Source organism: Pleuronectes platessa, chromosome 18, assembly GCF_947347685.1.
Source record: "Pleuronectes platessa chromosome 18, fPlePla1.1, whole genome shotgun sequence".
In the NCBI taxonomy this organism is placed as follows: Eukaryota; Metazoa; Chordata; class Actinopteri; order Pleuronectiformes; family Pleuronectidae; genus Pleuronectes; species Pleuronectes platessa.
The window spans coordinates 2,723,579-2,744,547 of NC_070643.1; the positions used below are offsets into that span (position 1 = coordinate 2,723,579).

Below are 20,969 nucleotides of genomic sequence, written 5' to 3' on the forward strand. Positions count from 1 at the left end.
GATGCCAGCCCACGCCTGTGTTAGTGAGGCATATCAACATCTGGCCGACCAGATAAACAGCAAGGAGCACAATACATCCAGACATTCCTGATTACTTTAGGGGAGTTAACAACAGCCATGGAAATACAGATTACTTATCAAATGACTCACAAGGGATAAAAACTCGGCCGCTACCGATTTATCGGCCGAACATCGGTAGCGGCCGATATTCGCCTCGTTTACTGATATCGGCTTATCGGTAATAAACTTGACTTTCACCGATATCATTGGCCGATGTTCATATTTGTGGTAAAACCGCTGTGCACGTGCCGCGGCTGGGGGAGCAGTCCCTCCGTCGCCCTCCTCTCCGCGCCGCCGGAGGCTCAGTGTGCGGCACCGGGAGGTCCTCATCCGATGGCACCTCACGGCGTCACTGGTGGGGGGGCTTTCTTTCTCTTGTACCGCGGGGCGGTGTCCATCGCCGGCGCGGAAGGCGGGCCGTTGGAGGGGACCGGGTACGCGGTCAGCGGCGGCCACTCTGGACGTGTGTCGGGCCCTTCTCGCGGATCACCTCAGCTACGGCGACCGCTGGGGGAACCCTCCGGCTGGCGCCTAGCAGCTGACTGAGAACTGGTGCGGACCAGGGGAATCGGACTGTTTAATTAAAACAAGCATCGCGAAGGGCCACGGTGGGTGTTGACGCGATGTGATTTCTGCCCGACATTCAAAACAGGTAAAACTGAGGAGGGCTTGTAATACTGCTACCGTAAATCAATGAGAAGAGCGTTCTCTATAATGATACTTTAACAGGGCTGTTTTAAACAGGGTAAAAAGGTACTGTTTTAAATTACCCTTGTGGTATTTTGACCAAAATATGTTACAGACATTTCATTAAGATCCCAAGGAACCATTTCAACTTGCGGTAAAATGGGCATAATATGTCTCTGTTAAATAAAGTTTAGTTAAATCAAAGATTGTTTCATAAATCTGATTCAATCTGTGCTCATTAAAAGATAAGAGTGATGAAGGGCTGACATTTTTTTAAATAGTGCTTTCTAAATAATGATTTAATTATTTTTCTGGCACAAAAGGGTGAATGAATAACAACAAAAAGAAAATAGACAAATATCGGTATCGGCTATCGGCCAGATTGTTATTTTAAATATCGGTATCGGTATCGGCCAAGAATTTCCATATCGCTGCATCCCTAGTTTTGTTATACTATATAAAACCAAGCTAACGATCCTCCGTCAGTATGGAGAGACAGGAACCCATCCCCCAGTATTGTAGAGAACCACCAATTGGCCCACATTAGCATTCATATTCACACCCCTCACTCGCATCACATCACACAACCAACTGCACCTCCCGCAGTCATCTCACCCCTCCCCACTAACTCCCCACCTGCATCCCGAACTCATGAAGATGACTATTGCTGGATCTTAGAAGATCAGGAAGGCACCAGGCCCAGATGGTGCATCACCCTACAGTCTCAAAGTCTATGCTGACCAGCTTGGTCCCCAATCTTCACTCAGATCTTTACCAAGACCCCTGGAGCTGTATGAAGTCCCTCTCCTGCCTGAAAAATGCTGTGCGGTTCCCAAAGAGACCATCAGTTGCAGGACTCACTGAGAGCAGAGCCATTATCCCAACATCTTTGATCATGACGACCTTCGAGAGGAGGATGCTGACCCATCTACTGTGTGTATATAAAGAATTGCATAAACGCATGTAATAAAAAAACTGGTTGACTTGTATGAGTATCTTTTTAGTTGTTGCTACATCTATACGTTTGTGTGTTTTTTTTTTTTTTTATTTGATGTCCCCTACTTGCCTTTACATGTTAGTCATATGTCACAAGTCATTACGATGGTCTGCGTTGCTGTACATCCATGTGTATCTTTGTGTTAGTAAATGTGTTAGTACCGAATACTGAGAGCCACTATAAGTCAAATTCGGTGTATGTACAAACATGCATGTACTTGACCAATGAAACAGATTCTGGTTTAACAGTGTAGAAACACTGTTATTTAGCCTTTCAGTATCATCACGTCACATCTCCAAAATATACTGCAACATGCGATGGACAGCCAAACAGGGTCAGAATGACCTCCACAAACACACACACACACACACACACAATAGAGGAGAGGAGAAACAGGATAGAATGATAGCAATCCTAAATTGATCAGCTCTGACATGGATTTCACACTATCTGTGAATAGGCTTGTCTCCATTTTTCATGAGACCACTGAGGCAGCCCAGAAGTTTGTAGAAAATAGCAGTCTAAGTGTCTTAAAGACATTCTGTTGCAACATTAACTTCCTAAATGTAGATGGGCTTAATCCTTTGTTAAATATACATACAATATTATTAGCATAACAATTTTTGCAGCATTGCATATATGTGTGGGGATATTATTAGAATTATGCATGATAGGGGCCTTACACTGGGTTTACACCTGACGCAAGAATGCCTTTCGGTTGGTTCATTCAACTTTTTGCCTGAGAGTAAGGAATCTCGAGATTAACATGAAATTAGTTGAACATTTTCTCCCCTGATAAAATGATTATTCAATATTTTGTAACCTCCAAACTCAAAATGTTCACTTAAACAGAAAGACATGATACATTTTTGCAGGCCATGAAATTCCATTGACAGAAAATCCTAACGTATGAGCAACACCGGCTGCAGAGTGTGACCAGTAGACAGCCGCAACAGCTGAAAAAAACATTTCGCAGCCGTTCCGCGGCGCAAGAGCAGCCAATGTGGCCCGGGCATAAGGGTTGAACAAATTCAGTAGACAACACATTGGCAATATCTGCCTTGAAGTATGCTTCTGTAGCTGAAGTCTTACACAATATATGTCTTAATCAAGATATCTTCAACGATTTTGTCCAGTAACCTCCTGACCCTTTCTTTGATATTACCATCACCCTTTTTTTTTACATTGGCATGCAGGAAACATCATCACCCCAGATGATGAAACGAACTGTCCGTGAGCCTTAGCTTGAGTCCAAATGGACATTTACATATGCAAGCAATCGTATTACTCAAACAATGGACCAGCACGAGTTCTGCAAGCAGAGATACATGCTTTTGGGAGGATTAACCTTTTTTTATAATCCAATTTGTTCTTATTCCCCCCAGCCAACCATAATTCCTGTTGTATACAGTTATATAGAGGCATCAGCTGACAAGTCTCACAACATGAGAACCTGATGAGCCAATGGTTTCAGAGTGCAGCTGGTTGATCGGGTGTAATGGTGCATTGTGGGGAAGAGAGAGGAGGATCATTTGAAAGACTACTGAATAGTGAGGGCCATGGGTATGATGAATGGAACCAGGGCCTGTAATTCAAATAGAGTTACTTCAGGCTCTGTAGATGGACAGATGAAAAATGGCACCAATGAAACCAACTCCACTTCAACAAGGTTTGTCATTTATCCCACTTATTCTCTGTTCTCTGAAGGACCTTTAAATCTCAGAGGATGAGGACACCTGTAGTGTTGCTTTAGTTAAAGAACAGCCATAGAAGCGCAAGTTCAGCAGTGGAAACTGTGGCAGCTCATTGAAGTGATAATGTTTTTCTCTACAAAGACCCGTACAGAAATGGGTAGCTCATGATTTGAGGTAACCACCAGTGATATCAACAACCCCGTGAAGGCTTTCACAGTCACTCAACTCAGAATATATTCTGGGAGGATGCTTTATCCCTCCAGTAGAATTCCACTTGCAAGAAATTCTAAAGTTCTTTTTAAACAACCTGTTCAGGAGGAAATGTTGCACCCTCATTCCACCTCCTCACTCTGTATAAAAAGGCGTGAACGCAGAGGGAGAGTGGGGGAAATTTATGTTGTGCCTGTATGCCGGCAGTTGAGGTCGTCAACGAGAAATATCGATGTGAGTAAAAGACAGAGCCATCAAGATGAAATCAGGTGGCAGATAGTGTTGTATTACACGTCATACATTTAATTCCAGAATATCTGCATGCCATCTAAAATCACACACTGGAGCATAAGTGTGTCGGTTACCAGAAACAAGTAAGGCCTCATAAGGACTCTCCTTAATGGCTATGGGATCTCTGGAAGAAAGAGGGTTTAGGACAAGAGGCAGTGAATCTTTTCTAGATGTTTGTAGTATCAATATCTGACTAAAGACCAATTTCTTTTCATTTATTCATTTTTTTGCTCAAATGGTTCAAATAAACACTTAATCCAATTTGGATTCACTAAACAAAACAAGACGACAACTAGATGACAGCAGTGCACCGAGGGAGATACTTTGGCAGCACCACACACAACCGCTGCCACCTGCACCAGCGGACCTGGGGCGGAATCCTGGGTCGGAACCTTGGGATGCATCATTCCCTTTCAATTGGTCAAGGAAGCAATGTAGTGAGTGGAAAAACAGTAATACATGGCTCTTCACTCCTCTGTTGACTCTTTTCTATTTTTTGTTACAACCCACAGAAGGAAGTGAAACATCAGGAAAGTGAAGGGAGAGTTAAGACAGAGCGACAGAGAGGGACAGAGGGAGAGAGAGGGAGCTTCAAGCAGCAGACAGCTGTTTTAATTAGTTGTTGTTAATAAAAAAAGTTTGCTTAATAATGCTCTGCCTTTTTTTCTAAGTGGTATGTTGATCTTTAAGTGGCGTGTATGAAAAGCAGAAAAGTGTTTCCTGTCTCCCCCTGCTTTTATGATGTTTTTTGTTTGCTCTGATTTGGCAATTAAATGTATTTTTTGATTCTTAGGTTGCTTTTAATAATGAATTGCTTTGAATTTTATAAAGTAACCGTACTGGTGAGCACTGGAAAATAGGGCCATTCCTAAGTAGGGCCCCCCCTAGCGCCATCATGTAATTCAAACCCTGCATCCATCTATTGTCTATGATGGTACTCATTCTCAAACATTTTTCTCCACGTCTGTGCCTTAAATACACAGCTGCACTGTGGTTTTCTGCTGGGTTAAATATGTCATCACTTCTTGATTAAACATCCAGTCATTGTGTGTGGTCGTTATTGCACAAAGTGGTCTAAATTATTTGATTGACCTGCAGGTTTAGTTTCACAGTCCAGAATTTCACTTTGAAAGCAATGACGTCTCACTGTTCACTGTCCTTTCCATTTCCAGCAACAGGCAGTTGTTTGTGAAATAAAACTCTGTTCGCCACCTGTCCAACATCAAATAGCTGACACGTAGAGTTAGAAACCCGTAGTGTACAAATTGAAGCTGCTTTTACATTTGTGCTCAAGATTTTGGAAAAGACTATACTTTATGCTTTACTATGTAGGGTGCCTTGAGATAATGACAAAAACTGTATTAAATTGAATTAATATCGAGCTTTGTGAAATAACTTATTACTATTGGTTAGCGATACCAACCTTGTAAAGTTATTATAGATTGATATTGTTTGTTCCACTGCATCAGAAGAGCCCAAAACAACAATGAATAAAACTTTAAGGCTCCCAGACAATGACTCTTCCTCTATATTGCTAACCAGCTGTAGCCTCATTATCACAAGAAGTCTGTGTTCATGTGATAGAAGTAAATTGGCAACTTCCAGACTGTTAAAACTCACAGCTTTGATCCCACTGATATCAACACTTTGCTCACTTTCCATTTAATTATAATGTTCACCCTGCATGTATTATCACATCTTTTCTTTACACAATCTGAGCTGCAGTGTTTATTTTTAAACAGGAACTCATGTTTGCAAAGTCCTTTCTAGTTTCTTCCTTGTGTCGCTGTCGGATGATGACTGCTCTCTCAATAATCAAACCACCAGGGTCAGGAATCAAAGTTAGAGCAGTCTGACTCACAGCGCACTGAAGCTCCCCACAGGGCTCCCTAATGACCTCTGATCGACCGCTGCGCTGGTTTCGTATCAGATTATGTGATACCACGCGATAGTAAGACTCAGTGAGCCTGGTCATATTCGCTCATTCAATCTGATGAACGCAGGTCTGTTGTTAAACTGAAACCAGGCTTTTCATTCGTTTTACTTTGTGACACAAAAAATCTAAATAATGTTTTCATTAGTTACAATTAAACTTCCCCTGGTTTGTAGATGCTGATGCTGCATTTTTGATGACTTTACAGACTTCCCAATCTCTGGGGAATACAACCAGTGTAATGAGGGTAAAGGTTTCAGTCTATTTCAATCTGTTTATCACTCAGTTAAGTGTTTATACCTGTTCCAAGTGTACATACCTGAAGATGTGGCAAAAGACCTAACATCATACTCTCCTCTTGCCAATATCAGCTTTATAGTTTGTAAAATTGTACCTATAACAGAAGTCTCTTGAGATAGATTATATCTTTTGCATAGAGACAGCGCCAACTACCTCTCCAAGGTCGAATCTGGTGTGTCTCGTTACCACCTGGCCTGTTTATGCCTGCATTATAGTGCAAATGTTCAGAGTTCTCCTTTCACCAGCTCCCAGAAAACTTCCATCACAGTAAAGTGATCTGCTCACAAGTGGACAGCTCAAGGTGCTGAATCTGCCCAAGATGCTTTGAGATCCGACTCAATCCACATTCATTCGGTGGTCTGGAAAGAAGCAGGTGGCCACATTACATCATCAAATATGTCCTGGATCACACTGAAGGACTTCTCTCTCGACTGACTCATTGCATAAGCAGAAATATGTACTCGTTCAGTTGTTTCTCAGGTTGTGCAGACAGGAATGTGACCACATGTTTGGAAGTTTTAGAAAAGCCCAAAGAGATACATCACCAGTGCATAGACACATGTGTGACTTATTTGTAGAACAAATCTCAGGACAATAACACTGATGTCTACCGTATGTTATAAGTTACAGTGATAAATATTTACTTTGTGCTTCAGTGATCCCTCAGTCAATCAACGCTAAAGCAAATTGGAAAACCCTGTGTCCAAGTTGCTGAATTGATTCATTTCCACCAATTAAATGAATCCTTTTCAGGATAACGTTAATGTATTTAGCAAACCTCTACTGTGCTCAGCTTCTAATATCAGCTTAACTGTAGCAGCTTGGCAGCACAATATGAAGCTTGTGTCTTATCCCATTTCCTCTCGAGGGTCTTTCTCTCTAGGAAACGAATCAAGTTTTAGTGGACTTTTTACTCTTAGACCACTTTAATTAATTTCAACTGGAACGGTAGAATGAAAATGCTGAAAGAGAAGATTTGATTTGAGTGTAAGTACTGAATGAAACTATCATTCAATAAAAGTGCTGAGTGGAGTTCAAGTATCAAGTAGTGAAAGTGCTGAAAGGTGTTGGAATTTTTTAATTAAGGAGGATATTTGTGGATTATATACTATAATGTAGAATATCAAAGTATAAAGACTCCATGATTATTGCAATAATTGTAAAGTATTATATCAGTTATATATATATATATATATATATATATATATATATATATATATATATAGGTAAATCCTTCCAGCATATGTGGAGTCTTGTAACAATGAAAGTAAACAGTGAGATAAAATAAATAATTACTAATAATAATTAATTATTGATGCAATTGTTAACTAGTGAGCATAATATCTCACTAGTTATTACTGGGGATAACTGATGTCATCAAATATTAAATATCCACATAGGTAAATATGTCAGAGTTCAATATGTTACTGTAAATTACACTGGGTGACAGAAGGATTGGCAGAAAATGTGCATACATAGTTATTTAATAAAGTCGTGCCCAGTTGTATCTCGAGCTTGTGCTGTCATGTCTGCTGGCGTACGCTCTCCCTCCCTCTCTTTCATCTTTTGTCTTTTTGTGAGCTCGCTGCTGCTGACAGATGGTCCTTGGAGGGTTGTGTGGTCGTTGGTGGGGGTATGTGCAGCGTGCAGCGTCACCTAATTGCTTTTGTTCTGTTATGTCGTAAATGGTTATTTGGTGTTTGTCTCCTCCCCCCCACACACTCAGCTCCACCCCCACTCCTGATGGTGTGGGTTCCAAGGGCCAGTGGTCCTGTCTCGACTTGATCTGGGCCATGATATGTAAATTATTTTTTCATTGGCTTATTTGTCTGCTTCTTTGATTTGACTTTTTTCTGCTTACTGTTGTGCTCTAACAGTTTTGTAGGTTATATGTTGTATCAGTTTGTATGTATTGTTACATTTGTATAGTAATAAAAAAGTTGAATTGAAAAACAGTAGCTTTTGTTGATGTTCATAAGCAAGCGGTGCTTATTTCTCAGTTTTGTATACAGCAGATGAAGCCGTCTGAGTGAAATCATTAAGTAGAATCAATGAAAAGTTCTCAAATTAAATTAATTTGAATAACACCCTTATTAAAAACGTGCGTTGGCTCTAATTATATGATCATTGTCTACTTGTAACCTGTAATCAATCAATCTATGTATACTGTCCTTTCAGAAACAGCCCATCATCTGCATTAACTGACTGGCTGGACAATCAGTGAATCCCAGAAGAAGCACGATATGGAGCATGAAAAGATGGCACTGCTGTGACACAGTGCCAGATAATATTTTTCATGGTGACTTGGAACACGAATTTAACCTCTCATTCACAGGGGGCATGGGCACTGCTGCCTTTTTTATTTTCATTACTGGAGGAGTGTGTCTCTTTCGACTGAGAAAGAGACAGCTCACTTGCTGGGATCTGGTTGTGTTTTGACCTCAGTGGCCTCCTCAGGGCCTCATTAGGCCAAGGATGACTGGTGTAACTGTGTTTGTGTCTTCCAGGGTGCCACTGCCTCCAAGACCTGATGAATAATACAGTGATGACTGCAGTTAAAGTGCTGCTATTTAAGGGAGTTTCTACTGTGTGCTGCTGGTATTAAGAATTAATATTTAATATATCATATCTTCCCATCTATCTCTATGTTTCCCATTCTCAACTGACTTGAGATGCATTTAATTCAATTCAAAACAAGACTTGGAGTTGAAATAGACCCTTAGAGGCTGCAATACAGCATATACAGTATTCATGACATACCACATTGCCAAAGTGTCAAATAGTACAAGTATTGCATAGTGCAAAAAGTTTTGCTCTTATTACCTCTGCCAAGGAAGTCATGTTTTAACCCATGTTTGTTTATTTGTATGTCAGCAGGATTAACAAGAAGTACTGAACTGATTTACAACAAACTTGGTGGAAGGATTAGGGCATGAGCCAAAGAAGTGTTGTATTTGTCCCCACTCACCGGCTTCATTTGTAGTGTTGGTTAGGTGTAGGCATGATTAGTAATTATTTGTTAGGATATCTTTGCATGAGGACTAATCACGAAGTGACTGAAGATGGTTCATCCCCCGGGAAGTATGAATGTATCCAGGAAACGTCATGCTTATCTGTACATTTTTATATTTCTTTTTTTGCACACATTCACACATTCATACATTGCATCTATGTGCACTTTTTCTATGAGGGGTAATTTTGGGCCCGGCCAATAAAAAGGAAGAAAGAGAAGCGGATCAGGGAGAAAGAAAAGATAAAACAGTGAACTGAGCGTAGGAAGGAGAATAAGGTGTACAGCCGCTTTCCTCTACTGATTACACTATACAAAGTTATAATACAAAGGAATAATAGTCATAAATTAGAAAAAAAAAAAAAAAGGAAGCAGAAAAAGATCAGGGCACCATTAGCTCCAGAACGGGGCAGCAGGGTCAACCAGGTTACGGTTTCATTTTTATTTATTGATTGAAATTTGAGTAAGTTTCGTGTATAGATAATAGCTGTTGGTTTTTTTCACATTTTATGGTTTTTGTATAGAAAAATAAGTTTTGATTAGATGGTGCCTTTTTTATGAATAATCTGGGGGCTAAACAACACTCAATGACATTGAGGCTTATCCTCTGTGCAACATTAATTCATGTTTGAGTTTCCAAATATCCTCATCAACAGCAATTTGTAGTTAAAAAAATATTTCTCTTTCCAGGTTTTGTTTGAAAACAAAATGCTTGACCAATGCAGTTGAACTTTTGGTTAGTATGGCATCAAGAACACAACATGAAAAACTTCATTAGGGTTCATCCTCTAGGTGTTATTCATGAGCTCAATTTTATGTTATCTAGTACAACAGAAGAACTTGAAATGTCAGGAGAAGGTTATGAAGTCACAATTAGCTCAATACATGTTATGTTGACTATGCATGTCCTAACATTCTGATTCCTTGCTTATGGAAATGGGATTTTTTGGGACTCTGTGCATCATAATCAGTGTAAGTGTGTTTTATTTCTCCCACACACTCTGCGCTTGTGTGTGCTCCATCTTATTTGTCTGGCTGCACAGCTTCGACTGCCAGAGGTGAATCTCTCCTTGTGTAATTTCCTTGGCTATTAATAACACATCACCCAGAACTCAAATAGTACTTATCCACCATATCACTATGTGTGTCTGTGTCACTGGCAGCCCAGTATCATAGTGTAGAAATGACATTCAGAGATACTAACTACCAGGTCTAAGTCGGATGGCCCACCACAGCATAACTCTGTTATTAACGCCATTATATCACGGTACTCAGTCCAATTACCGGAGGCTCTCCGTTGTTAACCTTCATGTAATTATGGTCTCGGACACTTCTCGGCATACAAACAGGCAGCAAAAGGAAATGCAAAAGTAAACAGTCAAATGGAAATAGTTGCCTTACAATTGTTCACTTCTTCAATATATTAGACCCAGTTAAAACTGAATATGAGCAAATACCTTCCTGAATGTGAATTTATTATTTTACCATTCGTTATTAGATGTTATAATATTTTTTTTATTATTCCAATCATTATTCCAGGACTTGACTTCACATAAAACTAGGTAAACAAAAAAAACTAAGAATAGGAAAGAGGTGAGGGCGTGTGTGTGTGTGTGTCTCCCAAAGTCTCGACATCCAGAGTTCAATAAGTATACAAAGTCTGGTTCAGTCTCCCCCACAAACCCAACACACCTCAGTTCAATGCAGTTTAAACAAAGAAAATCAGAAGCAAACAAATAATCTGTTCCAGGGATTTACCGCAGATCTTCATAAAGTCGGGCATAACCTTGGGGGTGATTGGACATATACTCAGACACGCAACAGGCTGCACCGGCAGCTGTGACAGCATGCAGGATGGTCGGGGAGATGTGTGGCAGTTCCTTCCTTGCGTACCAAAACTGCTCTGGACCGCGGTTTTGGTTTTGGATTGAGAATCGTTACAGGCCTATTTACTACTTGACTTTGTATCCAGACATGTCTAAATTATTCAGTGAACTCAGTCGGCCAGGATGTTAGAAATAGTGACATTAACGCCAAGTCGATTAATGAATCCTATCAACTTTCCTATTCTATTTGTTCTATTATACTTGCCTAAACAGCTATCCCCCACAGTAAGTAAAGTATGTGAAGAGATTTTCAGCCCCAGTTCTTTGTTTATTTATGTTTGTTGACCCAACAGTTGTCAAATCAAAGTATATCATGTCTTAAAAAAACGAACTGAGCCATTATGATCCAGTCACTAACTCAGTGTAGCTACTGCTAAGTATAGGCCTGGTCTGACACTTTTAGGCTCTGAGTTGGGCTTGGGTTTAGAAATGATGTAGTGAAAGATCATCATATACCTGCAATTTCTCATGTGTAGGTTTACTTACTGAGGATAAGAGTTGTAGGCTTTAGATCATGTGTCAGTTAGCTGGAAGTGATCTCTAATAGAGGGCTTCACACAGAGAGAGAGAGAGAGAGAGAGAGAGAGAGAGAGAGAGAGAGAGAGAGAGAGAGAGAGAGAGAGAGATCTCAGGTTGATCTCTTAATGCTGCTTAGGCCAATCCTTTAGCACGCTTCCCAGGGCTAATCAAGCCACAAGGAGACTATGAGTTAGCTAGAGGGAAACAAGGGTTTATCTGAGAACAGGAAGACTGTGCTAATCACTGTAATGTGGTTAGTTGAACTAGTATTGTTCTGCAAAGGCTGCACCCGCAAACAAAGAGTTGCTTGGCAGACATTCTTTCTGGCCATCACCAACTCACATGCCTCCATTCTTACCACTTGTTTTGTTAGAATTAGTAAGTGAGCTGTGTTTTAAGGTGCAAACACCGTGATATTGGGTTTGATGGGTGACACATTAGATCTGAACAGGTTTAGGATTAATGACTCTGAAGAGTGGAAATTGGGAATGATGATGAACAGGGCTAATACATGGCAGTAGTTGTGTGGGGACATTTTTTTTTTTGTTTATTCTGAACTAAGTCAGCCATGACTGACATGTTTACCATAATTAGAGAACAGTCTATGTTTCTTCCCCAACCTCTTCCCCTATGGTTTTATCTACTACACAACTACACTGCATAGCTCTAGCGATGGTGCTCAGTTCAACATTTTCATTATATGGATTAGAATAGATAAAAAATAAGGGTTCCGAGAGGACTAAATGTCCGAGAGGACTTAATGCCTCTTGGAGGTATACATTTTTCGTTTTGAAACTATCAAATACATTGCCATAGGATTTGTCCCATACATTGCAGGAATTCAAACAACCTGATGGTTTGATCCCCTTCCCTTTCATACAGCCTGCATGGCCAGATTTGGCCCACACTGTCATCCAGTCCACAGACTGCATGAAAAATATGACATTTGGGAGCCCTTGTCTTGTTTGGCCACAAGTAAGCTAAAGACAACATGTCAACTAAGGGGGCCAAAGGTGACCCGGATTTCTTTTGTTCTATTTGGGCAATATTCACTATCTTCCAACATAGGCCACTTTATGCTCACATCAAAATAAAACCTTGCCTAGAGCTCCACATGGTTTTGGATATTTGGGTCACATTTGCTATTTTACAAGTGAGCCACTGTAGGCTCACATCCATTTTGTCCCAGCCACAAGAAGGCAAGAAGTGCTGCATCATTGTCTGAAGTGGCTGACATCCGTATGTTATCTGGGAGCACCACAAGTGGGTCAAAGTTTTAAAATTTCCAGTGAAATATATTAACATCAAGCGGATAGATGGCAAAAACGTGGATACAGACCATCATGGTTACCAGAGGATGTGTCTTCATGACTCTTGATGGGTAGGGGATGTCCCCTGATTGCATATTTAATAAATCTAAAGGTGCCTCACTCAACCAACTACACTACACTGTCTACAATTACCAGCCAGATTAATGTGTCAACGATTAATGTGTATGTTCATATTCATATATTCTCGACGGTATTCTTGCCTTTATTGATAGGGCAGTGTCAGCGGGAAATAGGGAGAAAAATTAGCGAAGACACCAAGCAAAGGTTTGAGAAGGAACCAAACCTGTGGTCACTGCAGGAGGCCTCAAGCCTCTACCTTTACCTAACCCCGCAACAAGAAAAGCTCTCAGAATACCCATGACTTAAATCGGAGTTGTTGGTCCTTCCTAACACTTTCATTTTGGGAATAGAGGGAACACTGTGGCTACTAGGGGATGCAACAATTATTTAAACCAGCCCCATGGTGACTAATTGGCCTGTGTCAACCCTGTATATTTGTAAACCCATTTATCAGTCAAACCTGAGTGTGTATTTTCGTCTGCGCTGTCCTCTTGTCAGCTAACAGACGAGGTGGTGGCCATGCAGTGGAGTTGCACCCGCATCGAACAAACTCCACTCCCATGTAATTACTCAGCCTCCATGGTTCCACTGCCTATTGGTGGCAAACTGACAGCAACACTCCTCCCCCATTGTCAGGCCTCTCTCTGGAAGTAATGAGGTATGCCACACACACAATACCCATCCGTGTGTGTGTGTGCGCGTGTGTATGTGTGCCTATGTGTAAATGAATGGGTGTTGCTAGAGTTGTATGTGAGTGAGAAATAAAAGAAACTGAATAAAGTAGCAAGGAGGTGGGTGCAGGACGAATTGCACGAATGACACTCTGCTTTTGTCAGGGTGGTGAGATACTAAACTACCTTATTACAGATTCGTTTTTACTTGTCAAGTAAAAATAAAGAGAAATAAGAGTGTGTCCTTGTTAATGGGGATTACATGGTTGATTAGAGACAGCAGGTGGCTGAGAGAGAGAGAGACAAAGACACAGTGCTGAGTTCAGTGGAGTGGTGGTGTGTGCATGCACCTGTGTGTGAGTGTGTGTGTGTTTCTATACACATCCACACCACCTGGGGCAGCCCGCCAGGCAGAATTGAACAGCTGGATTTAGCTCCTTCAAACCCACACAGAATAATGGCTGCAATTTGGCACCTGATGAATCCCATCAAAACCAGAAATAATCCCACCCGCCTTTATGACGCCTTAATGGCACTACTCAAGCTCCTCAAGCTCCAGGCCCATCAGACACTCCAGTGTGTGTTCAACATAACAAATGCCTTTTAATTACTCATGAACATCCATATGTTTTCACTGAAATGGTTTGTCCAACATCAGCGGTGCACAAGAAAATGAGAATAAAGATTTGATTCCCCCCAAGCCACACATGCTCCTACAGAAACAAGTTCTGACAACACAGTCACACCCTTGTTTGGCCTGTTTGCTATCAAAGTTAGATTAGACTGACAACAGACTGATCTGTTTTATTGGAGCCATGGACCCAGGCACAGGTAGGTTGGTTTAACATAAAGACAGTAAGCAGCAAAAAACTGTACACCAATCTCTGTCTGTCAAAAGGGATAGATGGGCCTTCATCAATTTTATGACTCGCACAATATTGTTCTGAGTGGCAAGCAAGTCACCCATAAATCCAAAAATTGCATTAGACAGAAAAAGGAAAAGAAAACTGCACAAAAATGACAACCTCACTGGAAAAGGAGCTACTTTGAGCAAGCTGCAGTGTAATAGCAGAGCTGGGAGAATGCAGGCTGGTAGAAGGCGATTGGATGTGATCAGCTGCACTGAATCACCACCACTGGAGGATGTGTCATACTATAACATAAGGACACTACTTCAGCCTTTGCCTTTGGGAACCAGAGGAGGTCCACATAGAGAAAATGTAAGCTCCAGTCATTTTAAAAAGCCACTGCAGCTACTAAGCAATGCAGTGCCCTACAATTGGGCAACTTTAAATTGAAATACAAAATCTGCCAATGTGGTCAGTTTTATGGTAAAGACTAGGGTCTCCCTTGAAAAGAAAGTTTAGTATTCTCATGTTGAATATAATATACCTTATATAATTCAGCCAGGTCTGCTACCTGTACGATAATGGGGTAAAAAGTACAATATCTTCTTAGAAAGTGTGGCAGAGTAAAACTAGACAGTCTCAAAATGTATTTAAAGTATTGTCTGTATTGATGCTAAGCTAGGCTAGACACATTATTGCCACAGCAGAGATGAACATATTGGCATATTTTTATCTGACTCGAGAGACTATTCCTACAAATATGCATTAATCAGTATCTATAACTCAGAAACAACTTTCAAAATCTAACTAGTTTGACATTATGCAGCCTTTCACTTTAGCAAACTTGTTCTTACTGTTTAAATTTCAACAGACCCAGTGCAACATTTGAGGTAAGATTTCTGGTCACCTGACAAATAATAGGTCCTTTATTTGCTCTCCTTTGACTCATTTCATTGTACATCAACTCCAATGAAAATATAACTGTGTCTTAAGCTGATCAATGTTTCACCGTGTTCAGCGTGAGTAGAGAAAAAACAACGCAATCAGCTAATAGCATCTAACAAGCTCTGTTGACTTGCTTTTCTCTGGTTTGGTCAGTACAATCAACACCTCTCGCATCACACATAGTAATTTCATCCATGGCTCATATTGTTTCATATAATATATATGAACTTTGGTTCCATGGTTCAGAATATACTGATCACTACAGTTTTAAACACATTACTGGCACCTTCAGATTTAAAGACATGAGTATCACTGTATCACCTTCAATAAACGTTAATCAGTCGACCTCCAGCTCACAGGGAGCTTATTAAATGTACTGGTGTAAATGGCTGAATTAAGCACTTGACACTTGATCCGGAGAAGCTGCTGTATTTCACCGTCCACCCCCGCCTCCTTTTCTCCCGTGATAACCCTCATGAGACCCCTCTCAGTTCTGAGGTTAAAGGTCACCTTGATAGAGGGGGAGAGGGTGATGGTGACAGTGTGTGTCCGTGGGGGGGCTGAGGAGGGGCGGTGGGGGGGGGGGGAATTCTATGGGGACATTTGAGGAAGAACAAAGAGCGAGTCATGTGACTGGAGGTGAAGCCTCCTCTTTCTTTTGTGCGCCACATGGACACGAGCATCTGCGGTGGAGGGCCAGAACAGAGACGTACGCCACATGAGGACAATGCCGAGACACTGTTGTTTTCTGTGCGTGTGTTGTTTTTGCGGCCCTAAATGGCCACCATTCATTGGGTCTTTCTGAAGCTGGCTTGGTCTGGACAGAGGACCTGCCCTACTAATTACCATCAGTCATTGCTCCGGTTTGTTCAGCTCTGCGGAGACCATTGTTGTCCTGCACCAGTACAAGAAGTCTCCAGCTACACTGACAGTATACTGATGGTTAAAAGGTTGCTTAGAAAAGACAAATGAGAGAAAACTGGAAATACACAGCACAAACAACTGTTTTTAGGCACGCTGTGAGGCTCAAGAGCCACGGTTCATCGGATTTCGAGAGTATGGTGTGCCTGCCATTCATCCGAAGCCTCAGAAATCTTTACTACACGCAGTATAGTAAGAAGCCATCGGAATGGAAATAATATGACCCCTGTCTTTATCTAAATATGCCATGTGACATGACAGAGAAGACAATCAGAACATTGATATTTCAGGTTATTTTATCCATTATCAAGTCATGGAGGTTTTGTTTTCTTGGAGAATTAATAATAATCATTACAGTGCGGTGTGGCTTTTTACTGTTTCTACACAAATCATCTTGTTTGAGGGATTTATTAAAAATGACAGTAGCTTGGGAAAATACACGCATAAGGCAGATCCCTGCACTGCATGTATCCTAAAAAAGACTCTATGTTCTTGAACTGTGACGGATGTTTACATTAGATGGTTGAGGTCATAATTCTGCAGTTTGCCTTTGTCAAATCATCCAACTTGGTCAACAAATCAACCTGAAGAACCATACATTAGCTATGCCAACTCTAAGACACGACCCATAGGAGTAGACCAATGAAAATGCATACAATACCTTTGTTCTCATCGTGACAAGAATATAATCCATAGATGCTTACAACCAGCAGGCAAACTGACCTTTGTCGTCATGGTAAGAATAATAAAGATTTAAACATGACGGTTTGGTTATAGGTTTAGGAAAAGACTGTAATTTGGTAATGTAAGCTTTTTCTTCAGAGACGAGGACCTTTGTCATAATGGTTAGTCTTTTAACTCTTTTATTGACCCATGAATGCAGCCCGAGTTACATTCTTACACAGAGTTTATTGCTTTATATACGTACGTTGTCAACTATCTTCTGCTCCCATCATAATTACAATGTCTGTAAGTACTCTCATAATTAAACTAGAGGTTGCCTAACAATAAAACATAAATATGGGTTGTAATAAACCTCTGTCAAAGATGAGCTATGTTTCAAAACCCACAAACATCAGTCACAGGTTTGGCCAGTCTGACGAACAGTTTTTTTTCCTGCCCCTGGCATTGGCTAACCTGCCTACCTCAGACACTTCTGTCAAGGTGGATTTCTGAAAAAAATTATTGTGTTGGCCTCTGAAACTTTCCTCAGAATCAACCATTTGTTGTAAGACCTACAAAAAAAGAACAAAGTTGTGAAAGAAACCTTCCTTGTCAATGTATAGATCACCTGCAAGACTTATTCGGAAAAACCATGTGAGTGTGGGAGGAAATCCTAGAGAGCAACATGCAGGAACAGGAATAATCCGCTACCTTCTGTCTGTGGCTTCTGTGCATCAAATTCTGAGACAACACAAGCAATTATTGTGCCAAAAGAAATTACACAGAGTGCCAAATTACACAATGCCACACAACTCCATACATATGCACATAGTTAGGGGACTACTGCGACCAGACATCTGTTTGTTTTATTTAGCATTTCCGGCCTGGTTACACTTCAGTCTTGGTTGTGGTCCAAAGGGGATGATTAAGTAGATTAAATACTAATATAACTACAGTACATTGAGTAAAATTGTACTAACTCCCTTGGCACTGGTGTACATGTTGTTGGGAACAGTTGTCTCTTGAAAACCCACCCTCAAAAAGTACTCCTGTGGCTAATTTCAGCAGCCCGTCTGTACCAGAGTTATAGATGTAGCCAATTTGTAACTGAAAAAAAATGGAAGAGACTCCATCACCTCTTGCAACATCTTGACATACACCCTATTTGCTCCAACACAAAAGCTATTGAGGGGCAGGAAGAGCCTCCTGCATTGTCGTGTTGAGTATGTGGGGAATGGTCAGGGCTTTGATGGGAAGGTGGGATCTCATCAAAAATGCCACGTCAAATGCAAGAATACAACAAGCAATAATCGTTAACTGCCATTCATGTCAACAGCAGTGCAAAGTTCTTATCGGTAAGCCAAACTAGCATCGGGGAGCCAAGTGCCGACACACTTAAGCTGAGAAGAGTCACACATAAACATGTCTATACTGTATCTAGGTTAGCTTTGTCTGGCCAATCTGCTCTGGTTTCTCTATCCTTAATCTCCTCCCCTGTCTTTACACAGTGGGAGGTAGAACACATAATACCATCAGATTTCCATTCCTTCGCACAGGGTGTGAACAATGAAACTGGCGTGCTAAAAAAAAAGAGAATTTGATCTTTTATTCATTAATATTATGTTATATAGTGTGGATAAACTCTGTTTTTAAGTTTTTTTTCAAAGTATCTTAGTCTTTAGCCTCTTATTGGCATGGATTGAACTCTAAGATAAAATAAGTTGTGCATGTAGTGTTATCTATCAATTATCAATTAATGCTGTCTATCCCTTTATATATTCCACATTTTGGGTTTGTAATGCACTCAGGAAATGGAAGCTAGTGCAGTTGCTTTCGTTAGCATTCATTTGCACAAGGTATTTCGTCATCTGCTAAATCTTGGCGGTTAAAGGTGGGTGATCAAAAAACCTAAACAACAACGGCAACTTATTTACATATGCATATTAAAATGCAATCACGCTTAATGATCTCAGATGCTATATTCAGGATAAATTACTTTTGAGAATATTGAGACTTTAACCAGCCATATCTATTTTTCACACTAAGGCACAGCAATGCATTAAAGACATTATCATAAGTGGTCAAGGTTTCATGTATATGAAATCCCACAATGTTCACAGCTTTGAATTGAATCTGCCCTGCTTCTTGCTCACATTGAATTATTTTTTTTAAATATAACACTAATGAAATTAAGTGATTTTTTTGTGCTCTTAAACTGATATTTTACCAATTAAATCAAAGCACAGATATCATCAGTACCAAAGTGATCTACCTCAGACAAGGCTGGGGCTGCTCTCACTACAGAGAAACAAATTAACTCAATTATTTCTGGTAATTACATCTTTGGACAAATAAGTGCACAATTCAAACACTGAAGAATACAATATACATACTGTATGCATATATATATATATATATATATATATATATATATATGCATTTTGTTAAGCAAAAAACAAATTTCACAAGGACTGTCAATTTAAATATCACAAACATAGCACATAGATTACATTTAGGATTCCCACTAAAGGCAGCATTGATCCCATGCAGCCTGATTTACCAGGACTATACCCATTGATCAGCCCCTACTGGTGGGAAGGAGCTGCGGGGTCCCAATGAAACCAGTACATTGATCCAGAGAAACAGAAAGAGATTAGACAGATGTGAAAGTGAACATTGATCTCCAGCTGAATCCAAAGGGCACTCCTGTCCTGATGGGGTGAGGGAGATCCATCCCCCCTACTCTTACTCCTCTCCTTGTCCCACTCCTTCACTTTGCTCGCTGGACCATGCATCAGTATTGTGTTCCTCGACCATGTGCTGCTCTCTCACAGTGAATGAGCTTTCGTTCAATGGGAGGCACCACCCAAAACAGCAACAACACAGAGCTGTGTACCGCACATCTGCCTACACTGTAAAGATTGTTAACATTCACCTCGTGCTTCATCTTTGAAGAAATAAAACACCTGCTTCATCGCTAAAATGGAGTGTTTTCATGTCTGTTGTAGCGCAGTGGTATTCCCTCCATACAAGAAGGAGCCACATGTGACTACAGTGCATGCACCATTTCTCATCAGTTGCACACATGTCAAACTGTAATAAATGAGCCAAATAGTGTTACTGGGCAGCCGAGGAGTCCCATATGCTTCAGCCTAGAGCGAAGGAAGTACAGCCTATAAATGGGCAGCACAACCCACTCCTCTAAACCTTGGTTATGGGGTAAAGAGACATTCACCTCAGGGACTGCAGTAAATATGTTACCCCACTACACTGTAGCAAGATGGCTCCAATGCATCAACCTCTGCCACATGCATCTCTGCAGAAAATGAGGCTCAGGAAAGAAACTTTTGCTTTCATTTGAAGGATTATTTGATGCAATCATTAAAAGTGAACAATAATATAGAAGCAAAAAAAATACACTTTGAACAAGTTCAGCAGCTCCCATTCATCATGTTATGGACACAAACATTTACATATTAATATTTAATGTAGGTTGCCAGAGTAGTAGTGAATGGGACATCATCCTCTCCTAACCCTCGGAGGAGGTAATGAAATAGTAGAAGGTGGACCATACCTGTTTGCCAGATGTACAGGGGTTTATTTTCCACTGCGGTTTGTGCATTCAGCTCCCAGATGGAGAAAAAGAGCAGTGCTAACCTCCAGAGAGAGAGGAGAGGTGCCCCACTCAAGACTGCCGGGGTCCCCAAAGCTCTTTCGGGCAGCCCCATGGCCACCGCACTGCAACTACTGTAGTTCCCAATGCAGTCAGTAGGAAAAAAGCAAGCCTGTCCACGAGGAAGAGAGCTGGACTTAAGTGTGTTTTCTGCTTTGTCCACACCAGCGAGTCCAAGAAGTAATCCCGGATGAACGGGGCTGAAGTCTCCTCTCGCTCTCCTCTTCCTCTCTGTTTCTCTTTCTCTCTTGGCTCCTTAATGAGAAAGAA

The 20,969-nt window shown here is 40.8% G+C and overlaps 1 protein-coding gene across 1 annotated transcript in view; it reads right to left on the reverse strand.

Annotated features, from left to right (window-relative positions):
- The window catches only part of thsd7aa (thrombospondin, type I, domain containing 7Aa), a 135,946-nt gene extending 115,192 nt beyond the window's left edge, over positions 1-20,754 (reverse strand). Inside the window, exon 1 of the mRNA XM_053447421.1 lies at positions 20,601-20,754. Within this exon, the coding sequence (XP_053303396.1) occupies positions 20,601-20,754 (154 nt within the window). The remainder of the gene's footprint in view (positions 1-20,600) is intronic.
- Positions 20,755-20,969: the final 215 nt, after the last annotated feature.